Source organism: Parasteatoda tepidariorum, chromosome 1 (genome assembly GCF_043381705.1).
Source record: "Parasteatoda tepidariorum isolate YZ-2023 chromosome 1, CAS_Ptep_4.0, whole genome shotgun sequence".
Classification (NCBI taxonomy): Eukaryota; Metazoa; Arthropoda; class Arachnida; order Araneae; family Theridiidae; genus Parasteatoda; species Parasteatoda tepidariorum.
The window spans coordinates 39877502-39898604 of NC_092204.1; the positions used below are offsets into that span (position 1 = coordinate 39877502).

Below are 21103 nucleotides of genomic sequence, written 5' to 3' on the forward strand. Positions count from 1 at the left end.
CATGTTGTTGTTGCTTATCCTCATACATCTGACATTAGTCAGTTGAACTCCAAAAAGTTGTTGACAGCCAGAAAGTAGATGACAAGAAGGGGATCGTAAATTAAACCCGCCTTGGACAATCTGACACAATCAAGTATATGTTTCGGTGAGGTTGGTTAGATACAGCATTTTTTACAAGTCGGGTAAATTTTCGTGCCATGTTCGAAAGTTCGACGTTTTAGGTGACATATTGATGCCTATACATATTTACATATAGTAGTACGCAATTGTATTTACTTGTAATCGTATGCTTTGAATCACGATTTATGATTACATGTAATCACATATTTTGATATTTTGTAACCATAATTACCCATAATCGTTTTTGTTATGATTACTTGGAATCACGATTACTAAAGTAATCAAAATTTTGGTGAGTTATAACCACGATTACAAGCAATTGATTACTGCAATTGAAAATTGTAATCCATTACTTTTTTGTCCAACTCTGATAAGTAGGTAGCATTATAAGAGTATGCATAAGATATAAAGTGAGAAGTTAGGACAATCAACATACCCAATTTAAGACCATAGCCTAGAATAAGAGTTAATACTATCATGTAGGAAGCAAACCTTCCCATGTAGTTCAAATTTAGCATTTTTTGAAAAAAAATTATAAGTTAAAAGTTTAAAATTTGGCCATGAATGAACAGGAATTTCATCATAACAATGTTACATACATGTTCAGTATAAATTTTTTAACCCACATGAATCATTTCCTGAAAGTTTACATTATATAACTTCTGAATTCGAGATCAACAACAGTAACCATGCGGCTCAGTCAGAAATTCACAAAAGAGAAACCTGTTACTAGCTAGCCTAAGACTTGAGAATATGCCACTTAATGTAAGTTTTTAGGACAAATTTTCAATGTTATAATTAAATGTTTAATTTCATTATGTTAATTAGGTTTAAGTTTTACTTTCATTGTAAACTTAAAACAAACTATAACAAACTTATAATACATAATACTTATATAGCACTTAAAAATAACAAACTTATATATAAATGAGGATGCTTGCATGCTGGTTTTAATTTGTGATCATAACCAATCTGAATGTAGGACTGAAGGATATTTAGGACTGAATAATTAGACCTAAGATGGCTGGTAAAGTCATATACTGCTCTGGGCTTGCCCTGACCACAGTATACAGAGATCAGATGTCCCCAATTGTAATTCGATTAGGAGTTACAATCCTTATGCAATCTGGATAAATCTGGGAAGGTTTTGTAGCTTTTATTCCCCATGTAATACAGTACAGAANATAATTACTTAATTATTTGTTTTTGAATAAAAGTATTATTAATAAAAAAAATTTATAACAAAATTGTTTTTCTGTATCTCTAATTGCTTAAAAAAAAAGCCAGGGGGTGCAAGTGCACCTCCCTGCCGGCGCCCTTGTCTGCACTAATTAATTAACATATTTGAGGTCCCCCCTTTGAACCTTTAAGATTTAGTCCTGGAACGTGAAGATCCAATCATTAGATCAAAAGTTATTCAGGGTGGTCTGTTTTTTATTTTGCACACTGTGCATACAAACAAGGTTTGTGCATATTTACATTGTATGCATATATTGGAAATTGTATTTACATGCGCACGTATATTAACTCTAAGTACATAGAAAAATTTTATGCCCATACATATTAACATATAGTAGTATGCAATTGTAATTACTTGTAATCGTATGCTTTGAATCATGATTTATGATTACATGTAATCACATATTTTGATTACTTGTATGTTATCTTAAAAAACATATATTTTCTCCTTTTAAATTGGGATACTTTGTTTAAGTGACATTGAGTGACATTTACTGAAATCGCCACAAGCATTTTTAGAAACTGATAAAAAAATTAATGTTTATTAACTATCTGCTCATGATCAACTTGTATGTTAGTTAAAACTGTTGATGAACTTTCTTCTAATGTCATTAAAAACTGGCAAAAACTATTAATTTCACTTTAAACTGGTAGAGGGACATCTAAAGAACAGATCTAAGAGTAATTATTTAGAATTAAATTTATTTAAGAATTAATTTAGAAATTCTATTTATTATGAATTATTTTTTGAGATGGGATATAGTGGGTATATGGTTAGGCCTTAGCTAAGTGTTGCATGATAGGGATATTTTTTTACTTCTGTGTTAGCTTTACCCAAGTATCGAAAACTCAATGTTTTATAATGAAATAGTCAAAAATATTTAGCTTGTTTGATTACAGCCCTACATAGTTATTTTAATACTGAAAACAAAATTTCTTTCAAATTTTATTTTTTAATGAGAAGAATGATGGGAGTGGGGGATGAGGAATAACAATATTACTGACAAGAAAATTAAAATTTACCAAAGTAGCATAATGGTAAAACTTAGTTATTTAAACTTATGTTATTTAAAGGTATAGATGAGTTTTCACCCAAATTTCTGCCTTCATATGGCAGTTTTTTCATTAAAAACAAAACAATTGTCTTATAAATTAAATAAAAATACTTCTCTGCTATAAATTGCAAAAGCATTTTAAATTACCACTATAGATATTAATTTTTACATTCTAATTTATATTTCAAGTAAACAAAAAATTATTACAATTTTTTTTGCTTTTTGATGAAATTGTATAGAGTTAAGCAAAATATACTGCATCCAAAATGAAACCAGATTTCTTGAATACGAAAAAATTATTATTTTTTAAATACTATAATCATAGTAGATTTATTTAACAGCATTTTTACTTCTAAAATAACATTTACTTAAGTTTTTTAGTGTAATTTATACAAATTTTAGAACTACATCCACTTCACTCCACTCTGGGGTAAAGTGGGTATATCAAAACCTGTTCTTTTGAATACATTACTGTAAGAAAACAATAAAACTAAATAGATAAATTGTGCTTCATATTTAATCTAAATGAATCCAATGTACACAATGCATCAAAATGCTCAGTAAAATTAATTTAATGGTTTGGTTTTAGATCCTTCTTTATAAAAAAGCTTGATACTCACTTTACCTCACCTGACCCTATATGTTTAACTAAATAATTAGATGTTCCATGGTTGGTCAATTTGAACACTGCTACTGTCCTTCACCAACCACAGTGCTGATGTAAAATGTTTCCAGAAGTAGTAAAATCCTTGGTTAGAATCCCATTATCCTCCAGCTAACTATGGAAGGTTTTGCTAGTTTTAATTCTCCATCTAATGCTAATGTATGTCAGTTCCATTAAAAAGTTCTCCAAGAAGGAGAGTTTGTACAAATGCTTGAGACAGGAGTTCCTCTGTCTTTTGGGTTCAGTTCAAAACTACTAGGCTATAAAGTTGAGCACTGATAGCCCATAATCTGATACAGATTGGCAGTTCAATGACAGTGATAAAATTAAATAATTAGAATGACATTTTAAATTTAAACAATGACATTACCTTCAGATGTTCTTTTTTTCAGTCGATATCCTAAGTTTTTGTAATTTCCACTTGGATCATCCTCTGAATTTTCATTTCCTCCCTCCATACTTCTACAAATATTAAATATAAAAATTATATACAAAAAAAAAATATTAAAACAATGTGTCATAACAATATTTAAATAAATAATAATAGTAAAAACTTTTTAGTTTTCTAGATGATAAAAGTCCTAGATTGTTAAAATAAACTTTAATACAAATTCAAGCTAATATATTAAATTGTAGAAGGCTATTTGTAATAATTCTCATAGAATCAAACCAAATACAAATTTAAAATAAACCACTCATAATAATAACAGTCCTGATAAGTAGAAAAAAGAAGAAGAAAAAATTAAATCTCTAAGTTGAGTAATTTTGTAATGTAATATATTATAAAATCTTGATTAAGAATTTTTTTTAAACAGTTTTTTTTTTCCTTTCTAACAATTTTTTTGAGCTATAATTTCTAAGTACCTCACCAAGTACCTAAAATGATATATAATTTCAGTTAGCAGTGTCTATTACATTACAGAAGTTAAATTCAAACAATATTTTTTATGAGAAAAATATAAGAAAAAAGAGAGTTAAATAGAAAGTATAAAAAAAGAAATGAAAGGAATTTTTCTTCGAATGACCTAATCAACCTTATGTCCTAATCACCTTATGCACACATTGCACAAAATATAAAAAGAGGAACAGGAAGTGAAGTAAAAAGAAATAAAATAAAAGAATCCATTTGGAAAAAAAATCTAGATTATTTTATGAGCAGCAAATTTATTAAAATTAACAACAATTGTTTAAATTAACAACAATTGTTTAAATATACTTCCATGGGGTGAAAAGTACTAAATTTAATACTACGATAAAGTTATTTGATTTAAATGCTTTTTCATGGAGTGAAAAGTATTACATTTAATGCTATAACAAAAAACTTAATTTAACAAGGGAAGCATTATATATTTGAAAAATGTTCAAAACATTTGAGTGACTGAATACTAGTAACACAAAGTTATATTTTAATAAAATTAATTTACAATATAAAAATATTAAAATAAACTTAATAGATTTAGAATAGTGTAATTGACTATAGAAACTTTAAGTAAATTGGTTTAGCAGGTAAATTTGGAAAAATTGATTAGTAAATAAATCAAAGGAGTGTTCTTATTATGAGAATGTTCCTCAATTAGACACACTGAAAAATCCACCTGACCTCAATCTGTATCAATCTATGTACTTAAAGTAGATTTTGAATCAATTTTATGGATATGTTATGAACATGGTATATAGAACTTTTGTTAGTTTGAGTATTTTTCAATAACCTCAAAAATAGAACAAAAACAGAAAAAGAATAATAATAAAAAATAATAGTGAATTTAAAGTACAATCTAACATCTATTTTAAACAATTAAATTTATCTGGAAAATTTCATTTTAACAATTTTTCTGGTTATTTCAACAGCTAAAGTTATTGGAAGAAAAAAAAAACTCTTCACATTTAAATGAAATTTTTTTTTAACAAGGTAACTATTTATTTTCTGGTAAAAAATCCTTCTAAAATCTGTCTACTAGTGATATTAAGGAAACATGAGAACCATATTGGTAGGCAGAAAATACGCATAAAATCTAAAATGTATACAAATTAAGTTATAAGCCCTATTATCAGTGCAAAGTCATTATGTTCCAATTCTGTGGTCAGAAAAACTTCATTATTTCCACATTTTACGTAGTACATTATTACACTTAATTACAAATGTAGTGAACTATAACTACTTTTTTTAAATGTAGTGACTACAAACTACTTTAGAAATGTAGACACTACTTTATCACTTAGCTGGAGAACTTAATTTAGACCCATATTCAAAGCCAGTTCTTTATTCTAAACCATTTATATGAATTTGTTCTTTTAGTCTTCAACTTCTTATGCCTTTCTTGACAATGAATACTTAGTTTAAGATATTTTCAAATATTTGTGATTTTATAAAATGTCCTTTTATAAAGCATTCTTGTAATTTCTTCTAAGAAATAAAGTACAACTAAAATTACAGAGAAAATATATATTCCCTTCCATTGAAATACAGTACAGAACCCGTTATCCGGAAATCAGAAAACCGGAACGAAATTCAATAAATTTTCCCGCCATTTTTTAAAAAAAATATTTTTTTCCTCATAAGATTTTAGGATTTTTCTTTCTTTTTTGAAAGATGTTTACCTTACCATCATTTCGGAAATAATTATTAGTGTATTACTTCATTGTTTTTTCTTCTTTTTAAGATTATTTCCAAAAATTATTTTTTTTTAGTTGGGTTTAAAAATAAAAATAAAACGGCTTTTTGTGGCGATTCAGAAAACCGGAAAAATCAGTTATCCGGAATAGCGATGGTCCCAATCGTTCATAGGATAATCGGTTCCCTACTGTAATATCATTATGTTTCATAAGTTGTACATTCCTATTTGAAGATGTGGATAAAGGAGATAAATTAGTTATTATATTAGATAGTAATGGCTAGTTTATATATCAATACTAATACAGGGTGCATAGCCAGTTTTTCAATCAAAAAATAAACATCTTTTAAGTACTTTTCAAGCACTCAAAAAATATTTTTAATCACCTTCCAAAAAAAAATCATAATTAGGATCTGTGCAATAATAAAAATTATTTTCTCTATTGTTTAAAGTACTTAATTTATAAACATAAATTCAATAACATTTTCAGTAACTTAACATAATCATGATGATATAACTAGTTTCTGATAAATATTGCAGAGAAATTTCTGAAAATAATGCATTTTTTGTAATTTAGAACAACAATCGATATGGTAAAGAAAAAATTTCTTTTTAAAAGATAGAAAATTAAGCACTTTTTACAAACACCAAATAAAAAAAAGCACCTTTTTTTTATTTGGTGCAAAAGTAGCTTTTAAAAAACGTTAATGAAAAATAAGCACCTTTTTAAAAACGTTATGCACCCTGTATTATGTTACCCTAATTAAAGTACCGCCAGATTNTTAACATAATCATGATGATATAACTAGTTTCTGATAAATATTGCAGAGAAATTTCTGAAAATAATGCATTTTTTGTAATTTAGAACAACAATCGATATGGTAAAGAAAAAATTTCTTTTTAAAAGATAGAAAATTAAGCACTTTTTACAAACACCAAATAAAAAAAGCACCTTTTTTTTATTTGGTGCAAAAGCAGCTTTTAAAAAACGTAAATGAGAAATAAGCACCTTTTTAAAAACGCTATGCACCCTGTAATATGTTACTCTAATTAAAGTACCGCCAGATTCTGCTTACATCCAATGATGGATCTACCCTGTGATGTATCAGATTTGAAAAAGTTAGCTTAGTTTGAATCTTGTTTCTTTTCTAAATTAACGTTAAAAATAGTGGCAAGGAATTAGTGATGTAGTTTAGGGGACAAAACCCCCTCAAAAATGAAATATTACTTGATTAATGAATTAATGTACGATAAGTAGGATGCAGCCATAAAAAGTTTTCACTATTCAATTTTTGTAATTTAAACGTTTAGAATATATATCAGTAGGAGAAAACCCATAACTTCCTCAAACATACATCAAAACTACCCTACTGTCAGAAATCGCTATTAACTACTGTTCTTTGCATAACACTACAAACTATGGAGAGACAAAAGGTAACAACATTACATTCGCAGATCGTTCTAAATAATATATCCGCATTTTAAAAAGTGCACAACTCAAACTTAAGAGTTTAAATATTTCTCGACTTACAAACCCACCAAATGAAAACTTTATGAACCTCATGGCAAAAAAATAAATAAAAACCTCAAAACATAAACAGTAAATTAGTTCATGTCAATTGCATAACTTCATTGAAATTAAAAAGGAAAGATATAGCCGCGATAAAGTGGTACTGTAATGCATATAAAACGATAGTTTACAACAACATAAACTTGATTAAACTACTATTTAAACTTGTTTCTTGGTTAAGTCAGATGCATAGAGCAGTCATGAAAATGCTAATATTTATCAAGATATTATATAACACAAACATTTTAATTTTATTAAAAAAATATAGATAACAAGAGTCAACCAGACAAATTTATACAGAACACAACCTCTTAAATCCGTTTTCCATAAAACATTTCTCTATGTTAATAAATATAATTTTCAATTACAAGCAAAATGAGGAAATAAATTTGTTGCTTAAACACAAGAAAAAATAAACATGATTAAACAATTGAATTACATTTCTGGAACAGTAAAGCTTGCTGTATGTTATTTCTATTCAACATTTCTGAAGTTCTCACAAACTTGTACAACATTAAGTCATATTTTATCAAAATTTAATCGGGAAAGCAGGAAACAATTTGCTAGCCGATTATTACTTGCCGAAAAAAGAAAAACACGTTCTGCTATTCCGATTTCGATTATTTTATTAAGTTTCGGTTTTAAATCACAAGTTTATTTGAAGGTCAAACATTAAAAATGAAAATTTTATATTCACTCATTTTAAGTATAAAAATATTATTTTATTTAAAATATCCACATTGCCGAATTTTCAAAATGGATTCCAAAGAAGAAAATCAGTTGGACTTCTATTTCTGTCTCATCAATCAACACACTTTCACTTTCATTCCAAATTTGAGCAGAAACAACAGAGTTACCTCACAAATGAAGAATGAAGTAATCATTACATAAATCGCATATTATGAGTTCAGTATCATTATGAATTAAGTGTGTAATGGCTAGTCGATCAATATGTATATTAAAGCGAAATTTACTTACTTTTTCTCATGATTACGTGAGAAGAAAATGTAGCAACAATAGGTATAGTTTTTCTCTTTTCAATGTTAGAGGGCAGGTGGTTTCTGTTTTCATATTTACTGTATTAAAAATTTTAATATTGATTATAAAGCATAATTTATTTTATACATTATCCTTTTTATTATATATTTGTTATTTTTCCTGCATTCCCCTTTTTGATAACTCAAATGACATTAACATTTTCCTATTTGACTTATAAATATATTAAATATATTTATTAAATTTATTATATCATTTGCATAGTGATGATTTTTTAATTTATTAAAGTGCTACTATTTTTCAGACAATAGAAAGTTTCAAAATTTTAAATTCATGTTTTCTCTGTAGTTATGTCAGATGTATTTGCTTGAAAGCTGTCCAAAATGTAGGAAATGTGAAAGTGTCTAACTGCCATTTTACTGGTTATGGTGTTAATACAAATAGACATTTGTTTACATTCCCTAATCCTCTTGGTAGTAGTAAGCGCAAGGAATATTCTGAAAAAAGAGTCCTAGGGTATGTTACTTACTTTTAATTAAATATATTTATTTAATATTAACATTTGTATATTATTATGAATTCTTTGTAACTTTTGAATTGTTTTACGTTTCATGTTATTGTATGCTAAAAATAAACAGCCTTTTTCTAAAAGTATGGTAGGTAAAAATATATTGGTGTTATTAATGCATTTGAACAAATATAGGTCCAGGTTTCAAAAAGTAGTTTTTTTTTCTTAAATTCTATTGTCGCAATATTTAAATTGTCACTCTTTCTGTTATTTGGGGAGGGGCCTTAATCTATTGTCATAATAAATATATTACAATACAGTTCATCCATAAATTCCATATTCGGACTCCTGTTTATCAGAAATGTCTATTTTTTAGATACTTTTTAATAAACAAAATAAACTAATCTCTTTTTCTAAAGAATAAAATGAAACATTTCCACATTTTTAAAAATTTTGTGATCTGTTTCAAAATTTTATTCTAAATAATTTTTTTTATTTCTTTTTGGTGCATATAGGATAGTTAAACATTTATATTGCTTTAATGAGACACTTTAAGAATTCTTGAATTGACAAGAACAGTTAAAAAGAAAGAAAAAAAAACTTGAGTGAGAAGAATAAATCATAGATGATAGTAAAGCTGAATGTTAATTATGTTAGAAAGAAACATCTGTAGGCCGGCTTTGTTTGTACATATTATTAACCTTTTAATCAAAAAAATCTTCTGAATTTCATTGCTTGTTTGAAAACTTTTTTTATTAATTAAAATGTAATTGAGTTTCCTTTCCACTTTGAAACTTCTTTTTTAATATTAGAGAAAGTGCAAATTATCAATTGCCTTTTTTTTGTTTCATTATTTACAAGGGAGTTTATTTTACAATTTTAAAATATTCTCTTTGTTAGCTAAATGTCATTTAACTAATAGTAAAATGGGAGATATTTCCATATCGTGATCTAACGCGCAAACTGCAATTGCAAAGAGGATATTTTTTTTTAGTTTCTTGCGGGCCGCTGCTTTGAAGTTGCCAAGACATCACAATATGATTATTCTGCCACTAATCACGATACGGAAATCTCCTCGCAAAATTTTACTGTATAAATATTGACAAGATTTAATAGTTATTTATTGTTATATTGTTAAATAACATATTTTTTGGTCTTTGTTTGTCTTTAAAACCTATTATTCAAAAAAATTTATTTTCTTAACTTGCCAAAGTCCCGACGATTCCAGATATGAGACTTTCCTCTGTATTTAGTTAATTATCAGTATTATGTTAGTATATATTAGTAAACTAGTATTAGTATATTTGTATACTTGTATTAGTATATATAATTATGGTAGTTTATTAGGTACCTAATTTCAGAATGCCTGTTAAACCTATCACCACACACCTGCAGTACTTATTACTATAGTTAAGCATCACTGGCATCAATAATGATTTGTAAACCTTCTGAAAAAAACAGCTGTTAAATACCCTTCTCTATACCTTTACAATAATTTCCCTGTAAATAACTAAAAAACTAAATGTGCATGAATGTTTAAAGTGTTATTTTCGTAAATTAGCTTTAAAGTTTATACATTGTCAAAAGGAAATGAAAATTATGCCTGAACATTATTTATTTTCTTTAAGTTTCCAATTTACAATATCTCTTATTTCTTAACACTCAAACATCAAAAGAGTCTTTCTTCAAGCACATAGGTATAAATTTTGTATGGGGGGAACGGGTGTTTAGAAATTCAAAATTGAGAAATTTAAATGAGGTTAAGTTTAAAACTGGTGCCTAAACTGATTAAATAGGGATTTTTAAATAGATTAAATATTCAAAACGGTTAGATTAAATTAGTAACGTTTAAATGTTCAAAACTGAGTAATGTAATAATAAATTAAAAACTACATTTTATTTTCAATCTGTATTAGAAAATCTATTAAATTTTGAACAAGAAACTAAGAATCGGATTTTCTTATACCATGTCTCATTATAGTCCAGTAAAGTTAGACTTTTTCTACCAAAAGATTAATACCCAAGATTTTTTTCCATAGAAAGCTTTATTTTGTTATTATAAATGATACCTGAAAACTCTCCTATTCTTATGTGTACGCTTTTCTGCTTTTTGTATGAAGATTGCTATGAAAGATATAACTTTTAGTCATTTATAATTTTTTAATCTTTTTTTTTCTGAATTGAAACTGGATTTTTAAACTAAAGACTAAGCATATGTTTTAAATGTTCCCAACGAAAGTTTAAAATCTGTTAGAGTGCTTTTTATACTAATATTTTTTGAACAAGTTGTTATTCTGTTTTTGAAAAGTTTGTTATTCTTTTTTAGATATTCCATGGAACAATTATATGAAGTAGTCTCAGAGGTGGAGCATTATAAAGATTTTTTACCTTGGTGTAACCGGTCAGTAGTAACCAAACGTAGACCTGGTCATTTAAAAGCAGATTTGGAAATTGGCTTTCCACCTCTTGTTGAACGCTATACTTCATCAGTAACACTTGCCAAACCCCATTTAGTAAAAGTTAGTTACCAATAGTTTATTAATGTATATTGTGTGAAAATTATGTATTTAATTTGGTACTTGTCTAAAATCCAACGACCATTTTAATCAAAACCAAAAAATAGAAGCCTTGTAAATAAAAAATTTTGTAAATGAACTATGCTACAAATTTGTAAAATTTTTTTTGAAATTAATATTTTATTGTAAGCCAATCAAACTGTGTAGAAGTCAGGAAACTGGTCTTGCATCAGAAAGGTTCTGGATTCGAATCCCAGACAAGGCATGGATGTTCTTTCATTCTCTGTTCTATCTGTCCTTACTGTGGGAACAACGTTGGCCCACCTAATATAGTGCCCCTAAAAAGGATGCCAACAATTCTACCATAATATGCCTGAATTGGCAAAATGTCAACCCAGGTGTGCAGTGGGAAAAAAGAAAAAAAACTTTTTGTTTTAATTTCCATTAGTTACAACTTGAAACGATTTGATTGAATTTGCAGCAACTTGTTTGGTGGATTGGATTTTTCGCAAGTGCCTTTAATTTTTTTTATGATGGATTACATTATAATATTTAGAATTGTTTTTATCGTATGTTTATATAGTAACACATTTTTATCATTTAGGCTTGTTGTACAGATGGGCGTTTATTCAATCATTTAGAAACAGTCTGGCATATCAAACCTGGCCCTCCTCAATATCCTAATTCATGCACATTATACTTTTATGTGAGTTCATCCAACATGTATATTTATTTCTATATTTTATTCGTTTATATAATTTTATTAATTCTTTTATGAGTCTAAATATTTTTCATGTGCCTTTAATTCCTTCAGTATTCTTTTAAAGCAAATGTACTGCCTTGTGTAATATTTTATAGTTTGATTTGTTTCCTTTCAGGAAACCTTTGTACAAATTTTTTTTCAAGGAGGAGGGGGGCAGTATGAACACAGGAAATTTTTGAAATCCTCCGACTTAGTTAAATACAAATACGATTAGATTTAAAATAAATAAAAAATAACAAATATAAATCTTTATCCAGCAGTTCAAGTCCAGCAATACTAATACTAGGAACCATTATAATTTTTTTTCTTCACGTTAACAAAAGTAATAATTTCTGATAGTTTCTTAAAGCATTTTTAAAGTAAAAAAAGAAAGAAAGAAAAGAAACCTAACTATATAACAAAAAGTTGACATACAGCCTTTTAGTAACTTTTAATCTTGGTTTTCCAAGAAACTATTCCAAATCCAAACTAAATATTTTGCCCTTTAATTATGAGCTTTTTGTGACCGTGTACAATATATTTGTTATATTTTAAAAGCTCGTTTAACGATTTTATTATGCATGTTAAAGTTTTTAAGCATAATTTTAGTTGTTAAATTTTTTTGTGTGGCTGGGTGGCGCAGTTGGTTTGTCGTCGGCCTTCTGAGCCCAGGTTTGCTGGTTCGATCCCCGGCCCAGACACAGAAAATCCTCAGCGGCCATGTCGTATGATTATGCGGCATGTAAAAGATCCTTGAAGTGCCTTATTGGCTCTTGGCATTTCCGGCAAAATTAAATTCCTAGTGCACTTTAGCATCCAAATAGAGTCTCGGTGCTGCCATCTAGTGTGGCAGAAACTAGACGTCCAAATTAACATGACCAACGGTATCTCACCCATTGTGGTGGTCTTGAAAGAGTGGATACCACCTCTGGAGAACGCACTAGGTCTGCTTATCGGCAAGACCGATTGTGCAGCTCATTGGAAATAAAAAATTTTTTTTTACTCTAGCTATTCTTCAATTGATATTTTCTTAATTACAAAGTCATTTTTGTTTGCGATCTATTCATTAGTTTAGATTGTCTAACTTCAATTTTTTTTGCAACACAGCTAATGAATCTTTATATAATGTTTACACATTGATCCATTTTGTAAGAACATCAGAGCTAAGTGTTATGAAAATTGAGTTTCTAGTTTTTTAAATTCTATCAACTTTTCTAACTGGAATCTTGTTATTCCTTTTCTTTAATAATGTTTTGAAATTATATGCATGCGTTTAAACAAACTTATTTGTAGAAGAAATTTCATAAGATTGATGCTCTTTTATTATGAGAAACATATTTTTTTCACCTTTTGAAAACTTTTACAAATTATTAAGTTTTACTAAAGTTTCAAGCACCTAAATTGATAAGAAAATTGTTGCAAATTTTTAGAAAAATGCTGAAAATTATGTAAATGAAAAATAATATTCGAAGAAAACTTATAAAGCAACAATTAAATTTAGTAAGAGAATCGAATCCGTGACCTTATTAATTATAATATTTTGTTACTATTAAGTAATTTTTTTACACCTGTTGATTTATAAATACAACAGAACAGATAACTAATTGGGACTAATGCCTGTCTAGTATACCAATCCTGATCAATAATCCCTGACAATTTATATTGATGCCATAATTACAGGGGTCTGTCCAGGCCGAATTTACTACCGTTTAACGGTACTTTCACAAATTCAACTTTAGGAAAAATGGTAGCTTCACAAATTCAATTTTAGGAAAAACGGTAGTTTCACAAAATACTTTTTCTTAAAATTTTATTTTTGTATCCCTTAAGAAATGATAAATCCATATTTTTGTGTTGATTTTTTAATATAATTTTTAATTTTTCACAAATTATGTCTAAATTTTCACAAAGTCTGTACCTCTCAGAAAAACCTAGACAGACCCCTGAATTAAGATACAAAACTTTATAATCTTTCTATTATATTATACATCACTGCATATCAATACAGTAATTTTGATTCAATAATTTTGACAATTGTTTTTTATTCAAATTGGATGATGCATATTTATATCTTTAAATAAAATGTTCATTTCTGATACTTGTCATCCAAATTGAATCCTGCTATATTGTCTATTACGTTACTGTTACATGCCTTATACTGGTAATAAATAAATAAAAAATCGTGTGTAGAGGCTTCATGTTACTTTATCTAAATTTGTGTCGACATGATTTACAAATTTCATGTTTGAATGATTGCAATTTCAATATTGTTTTGCAGTTCAAATCTATAATATTTTCCCAATGAATCTATATCATATTTTTAAATTAGGTATTTGAGCAATTGTCGCTTATATATATCACTTTTTATAGAATGTCTTAATTAAATTAAATTTTGTTAGAGTACCTGTATAACTCAAAACCTCTTTATCTCAATTTTTTTGCCTTTCCTGTGAGATTCGATATAAACAGGTCTGACTGTATAAATATTATTGAGACAATTTTTTTAAAATATTGTAATTTATCTTAAAGTTAGATTACATATTTACTTAAAATGTTTCGCTTTTGTTTTGCATTGCTAAATTAGTTATTGCATAATTGTTTTCTTTCCTTTTTAGGTTTCCTTTGAGTTCCGCTCTTTACTACATTCTCAGCTGTCACATGTTTTTTTCAATGAGGTTGTTCGAAAAATGGTCAATGCATTTCTTGCGCGAGCTGAACAATTACACGGAAAACCTGCTAAAATTAAATTGAAACCCAGCCCTCTATGAAGTATATCTTAGCTTCAAAATTTAAATTATGAATATTTATTTATCTTTTTAGTGAAATGTTAGAAATATTTTGACTTTTGAGTATTTGGTTATTTATTGAAATAAAATATTCAAACATGACTTGCTATTTTTATTTACTTATTTTTAAAATCTGTTCATTAGCTAAAAAAGTTATTCCACTGCAAGAATATACAATCAATATTTCAACCACCGATTCAACCTGTTAATGCTGTAAGAATATTCTACTGTAATAATTAGTTACTGTGAAAGAATTTAACTGTTATGAATGAATAAATGTAAGTTACATATTAATAATCAGTGCAAACTCTCTCTTGTATGAAAAAGAGTTGAAGGAAACAGCTATTACTAAATAACAAAGGTGGTATAAGAACTTTGTGATAGTACGTTTAAATACTTCAATAATAATCGTATGTGTAATGAACTTTGTGTATTGGCATAGATATTAATTGCTTAAATTCTGTTTAAGTAGGGGGTGGTCAAAAATGTTTTTGGATTTTTGATAAAAATCAATCAATGAAAACTAAAATATGGTAAATGTTTAGCAATAAAGGAAACGAAGGAAATAAAAATATGACCACCGAAGCTGACGTCTTCAGGGGGTACCAGCCCCGGTAGCCATAAAACAAAACCTTTTCTATTGAAGGGGAGGCAAATGCCTAAAGTAACACCCTCAGTACACCGAAGATTTTGTATAGAAGTCCAGGAAAAAACATGAAATTTTATGTTTTTCATGTTTTTTCCTGGACTTCTATACAAAACCTTCGGTGTACTGAGGGTGTTACTTTAGGTATTTGCCTCCCCCTCAATAGAAAAGGTTTTGTTTTATGGCTACCGGGGCTGGTACCCCCTGAAGACGCCAGCTTCGTTGGGTACCACTTCTGACTCATAGATATATAATTATAAAATGAACAATTCCTTACTTTAGTTTGTAAAAAATATTATTTTGTAAAGTGTCCATTGTAATTTTGAAGAAAATACTTTTTTTGTAACACAAGTATGATGTTGAGCAAAAGTTTAATTATAAGGTTTACTTTAGTTTTTCCTGTGCTTATTTAAATTATTAATTGTTAGAATAGGGTATATACATAATGCATGAAAATCTGTTTTGTAGCTGTTAAGCAACTGGAGCAACAATCACTTCGCTGAAAATTTTTTGTAGCTGTTAAGCAACAGCCACTTCTATGGAAATGTTTCATACTTCATTTAAAAAATTGAGAAAATAATTAGAGATAATTTTATAAAACTTAGCTCTAAATGTATTTTGTATTCAGAAACGTTATGTTTAAAACATAAGTATTTTTATAACTTGTGTTAAAAATTTCTTAAAAACAATTACATTAGCATTTTCTTAAAAATTAGTTTTTTTGATTCATGATTTAATTCATGAATTATTTCTTTCTTTAGTAACCATTTATACCTATAAAAGAAGTCTTTGATATTGTACTCTTTGTGCTGCATTTTCCAGAAAGTATTACAGGTAAGCTCTTGTGCTGAATTACATTGTTAAATGTAAAATTTTATTTTTTTTCAAAGAAAGCTTCAATTTTCCTTTGCGGTGGAAATCCTTATTGGTTAAGCAGGAATGGTTTTAGTTTTGGTACAGATTAATTAATATTACTAGTATTTCAACTCTTTGTAATCTCTTTAAGTAATCAGTTTTGTTTTTAAAATTATTTTAACAAATTTGTAACCTAAATTTAAACATATTTTCTTAAAACGCTTATTTACTCTAAATGATTGTAAAATGTAAGTTTGTGTATGCATTCTCTTATTCTCAACCCCCAGTAGTTTACTTAAAATTTTTAGTCAAAATTGCCAAAATATTCACTTTTTCTAAAATTGTATTACTATTCTTTTGCAAAATGAGGTATAGCTAAGATTTATTGAAGTCATAAAAAAATAAAGAAAGAAAATTACTTATTTTTATATGTTATAATGCTAACTCCTATGCAATGTAAAAATTACATATTTAAGTGAATTTTGATTGTGTCAATAATTACAATAAAGTAATTAATATCACAGTATTAAATAATTTAATATCGCAGTTCTACTTCTATTTATTTTTTATACATTACATTACTTATTATTTTGAGGCTTTCCATTTCTAAATTATTTTAAATAGCATTATTCAAAAATTAACAAATCCCCCTAATTTCTTTTTAAATATTTTTCTTTGTGACCTATGTTAAACAAAAATTTTATTTGCCACTTTGAATCTTTTTAACTAAGATATGTGTACTATTTATAAATAAACCATTTTATAAGTTATATATAATATAAATATTATAAATTAATTATTCAAATAAGTATCGTTAAATGGTAGTAAAACTGTGTATCTAAAATAATTACTCCCTCATATTACAGTGTGTGTTAGACCCTTACCTACCTAAAAATTTTATTCGAAAGCCATATGTCTCGTATTTTTGCTTTTTAATGTGTTATTTTTAAGGTTTTGAGGTCTCTCAATCAAGCACCTTTTCTTCAGTTTTCCTCATTTCTGTAGACCATGGCATTGGTCATTAAAGATCTATTTTGTGCTTCTGTTGTCATACATACATTCTATGTCTCAAACATAATATATTTTTCTTTAAACATCTTTTGGATTTAATGGTTAAATCTCCATTGATCGCCCTCTTTGATTGGATCAAAAATGTTACTCGGGATTTTCCTCTCCCAGGTGATATACTTAACATCTTTTCATGTTTTTGGGTCAAGGTCCAAGTCTCTGACTCATAGATATATAATCGTAAATCTATTCACAGTATCCTAAATAAATATTTAAAAAAGAATTGTTTTATGAAATAAACTTTTTTTTGTTAAAATTTCTATGGTTGTTTAAATTTAAAGTATCATCAAAAGTTTTATTAACTTTTAATATAATATATATTTTTTAATTTTGAGCAATATTATTTAAATTTAATCATTTATGTAAATATATGACTGTACATTTGAACTTATTTGTTAGAAAAGAACGTTGTTGCTTTGTTCAGTGTACTACACACATAGTGTGATGCATAGTATCATGCTCATTACTTGAGTTTTTTTTTTTAACCATTTTTCTGCAAACTTGATGTATTTTGATGTGGATGATGATTAATTATTTTTTCCTTAATATTGTCAGATTCTGCCCTTTAAAAACATTTGGTAAGGGATACACTCACAGACACATGTTCCACAGGTAAAAAATGGGGTGTAGAAACTATTCAGTGATTTTCTTATCAATTACTATCTGCAATTTCTTATTAATAGTCGCCATTATAGCTCCATATTTTGTAAAATAACTTAAGAAAGTCGCATCATCATTTCTCTTTATTGCTTGTCTTCATACATTTTAGAACAGATTGAACTATAGAGCTATTTTAAAATTATTTTGCAGGGAACAAAATTTTTATGAGCAGCCTGATGCTTTTTTTCCCTGCTATTTTCAATAAAACATTTAAGAACCTTTGCACAAATTTTTTTTAGACTGGGGCAAAATGAGTGAGGTAAAAATGTAAGGTTTATTAATATTTATTGAGAGTAGCATGTGTGTACTCTGTGAAGTGTAAAATTTCAAAGAAATTACATGTCTCTGTAATCACTGAATTCATGACCATAAACATGACTTGAAAAATGAAATGGTTACAATCTAGCAGAATTAGAAGTAAAAAAATATTCAAATATATTGGTATTGCTTTTAAAGCTGAAAAAAAAAGATTTTTCCCCATAATTTTTTTAATAAACATACTTTCTTTTATATACAGTACAGAACCCGTTATCCGGAAATCAGAAAACCGGAAAACCAAAAAAACCGGAACGAAATTCGATAGATTTTTTTTCCTCTCAAGATTTTAGAATTTTTCGTTCTTTTTTGAAAGATGTTTACCTTACCATCATTTTGGAAATAATCATTAGTATATTACTCCATCGTTTTTTCTTCTTTTTAAGATTATTTCTAAAAAAAAAATTTTTTTTTAGTTGGGTTTAACAATAAAAAAACGGCTTTTTGTAGCGTTTCAGAAAACCGGAAAAATCAGTTATCCGGAATAGCGATGGTCCCGATCGTTCCGGATAATCGGTTCCCTACTGTATTTCATATAAATATTAAAAATTGATCAGGGTTCAAGTCATAAACTTATAAGGCCAGTTTTGGCCCGCGGACCACAAGTTGCGCAATTCGATTTAGAAGTATGTATAAAAGTTTTTTGTTGAAGTCAAGTTATGCTTGTAACAACAGAGTTTTATACTACTTGATTAAAAACTTCATTCACTTAAAAAATATACAAATTACTGAAAGTAACAGTCGACAGCTTTCATGCACTCTATAATAGACACCCATTTTCAAGATTTGCTAGGCATGAATGAAAAGCAAATGTGATTTTAAAAATTTCTTTGGATTTCAAATGGATTCGAATTCTATTGGATTGCAAATGGCATTGAATTCTAGTGGATATGGATTTTAAATCACATTTGTTACTTCTCATTCATGCCTGACAAGTCTTGAAAATGGGCACCTATTTTTGGCACTTGAAACATGTCGAATGTTGTTTCCAAAATTCTATATACTATTTTTGAAGCGAATGAAGTTTTTTAATTAATCAAGTAATATTCTACTGCTTCAGTTTCTTGGGGTTATTTATTTAAAGGGTTTTATATTGACAGGGGTGATTGTGAGCCCAAGTCGAAATTCCGGAAAATTTCTTGAGTTTCAAAAAAAAAAAAAAGACAGTTTAAATTGAAAAAAATTTAAACAACGTTTTTTTTTCTTCCTTTTTCTCAATATTTCTTAGTTTACTTAAAATATATTTAAAATTTTACACATACCTATGATGACCAGGAGAAGTAATTAAAATTTACTAATATGTCTTTCTTTCTTGAGTTTATGATAATAACAACTATTTACTGATAAAAAATGAATATTAATCATGAATATAAGCTTATAAAGTATCTCTGGCTCTCCCTTACAAACAAGTAAAATAAACTGTGTTTTTAAGTTCCACCTTTGAAAATTTGATTTCCGGAAACTTCTGTGATCAATGATTTTTTGACACATCTGGACCTTCGATCTCCGGAAACTTCCGGATCAGTGTTAGCAAAAATTCCGGAAATCCAGAGCACAATCAGCCCTGTATTGACTCCTTAATATAAAATTTTAGAGATTATCGAGTGAACGTAATATGAACGAGTTACAAATGTCTTTCGTTCTGATGCAGATTATAAAAATATTCCATGTATATATCTTTTTGACTTACAAAATTTTCTTATTTAGTTTATTTGCACAAATTCATAATTAATTTCATTTCACTACAAACACTAAACCCATTGCTTAAACAGAACTTTCATAACAAATTGGTTACATTCGGAAACTTTGAGAAACGCTGTGAACTGGATCAGTAAAAAATATTTTGTTCCTTTAATATTTTTATTAATATTTAAGGCAGAGTTCAAAAGGCAAGTTAAAGGCTTTGTGTGAAAAATTTTATTTTCAGCCATATTTATTCTAAAAAATTTATTTGGAAATAAAAAAAAAAACCTTTCCCAATACATTATTTTGTAATTATAGTAAGAAATAAAAAAGAAGTATTTGAATCTTTTCAAAAATAAAATAATTACCCTTTAAAAAATAATTTGTTAAAGTATATATTTATATATATTCCCAATAGAAATTTTTATACCAATCTAACTTGCTTGTGATTAAAAATAGGTACCAAAAATTTTAAATCTTCATTTCGCAACCTGGATTTGCTCTTAAGTGTTGGTAAAGAAAAAAAAAATTGTAATTTTAATTGGGGTAATTTTTGCTTACATTTTAGGAGGTTGAAAACTGTTTTTCCATCAAATCCTAAATATTTTATTTCCTTATCCTCGATTGCATTTCAGTTTTTCTTCCTCCAATAGCATAGATATCAAAACAAATTTTTACTTATCATAAAAAACTATTAATACAAATTTTCTTATCTACCTGGTGCATGTATTTTTTGTTAAAACAATCAATAAAATTTTTCTACATATGAATTAATTTATTTACTTCCCTACTTTCTTTTTTAGAAACTTTAAGCTATGGTAACATATTTAAAGATAAGACTTTCACAAATTAGACATCGCAAATTACAAAAGCTAGCTGTAAAAAAAAAAGAGATTTAAGTGCAAGAAATATACTTTTACATTTTTGAGTCTGTCACTTAAACATGGGTGTTTAGAAAGTGTGTGACTAAATATTGTTCATTATTATAAGTGCTTTCATGTATTGCTTCTACATACATAGTGATACAAGGTTAAGGAAGGGTGGGATAAGCCTGGTTACCTTGATTGC

General features: G+C 27.5%; 2 protein-coding genes across 8 annotated transcripts in view; one reads left to right on the forward strand and one right to left on the reverse strand.

The window, feature by feature from the left end:
• The window catches only part of LOC107448363 (anoctamin-5), a 43333-nt gene extending 35461 nt beyond the window's left edge, over positions 1 to 7872 (reverse strand). For 2 of the 4 annotated variants that reach the window (XM_071179039.1, XM_043038945.2), the window contains exons 1-2: positions 7700 to 7872; positions 3449 to 3540 (exon numbers count right to left, since the gene is read on the reverse strand). In XM_071179039.1, coding sequence (XP_071035140.1) covers positions 3449 to 3536 — 88 coding nt within the window. In that variant the 5' untranslated portion in view covers positions 3537 to 3540; positions 7700 to 7872. Of the gene's footprint in view, positions 1 to 3448; positions 3541 to 7568 lie in introns of all 4 variants that reach the window. The other 2 variants (XM_043038943.2, XM_043038946.2) reach the window with 1 other exon arrangement.
• Positions 7873 to 8022: 150 nt separating this feature from the next.
• Positions 8023 to 14910, forward strand: LOC107448364 (coenzyme Q-binding protein COQ10 homolog A, mitochondrial). Of its 4 annotated transcripts, none has more exons than XM_043038950.2 (5): positions 8023 to 8136; positions 8605 to 8772; positions 11091 to 11283; positions 11885 to 11986; positions 14638 to 14910. In XM_043038950.2, the coding sequence occupies exons 1-5, from the start codon at positions 8132 to 8134 to the stop codon at positions 14788 to 14790; spliced, it is 621 nt and encodes a 206-aa protein (XP_042894884.1). In that variant the 5' UTR covers positions 8023 to 8131; the 3' UTR covers positions 14791 to 14910. The 4 variants fall into 4 exon arrangements, with proteins under 4 accessions (XP_042894884.1, XP_071035141.1, XP_042894882.1 ...); XM_071179040.1 differs by having other exon boundaries at positions 8079 to 8310; XM_043038948.2 differs by having other exon boundaries at positions 8080 to 8280.
• Positions 14911 to 21103: the final 6193 nt, after the last annotated feature.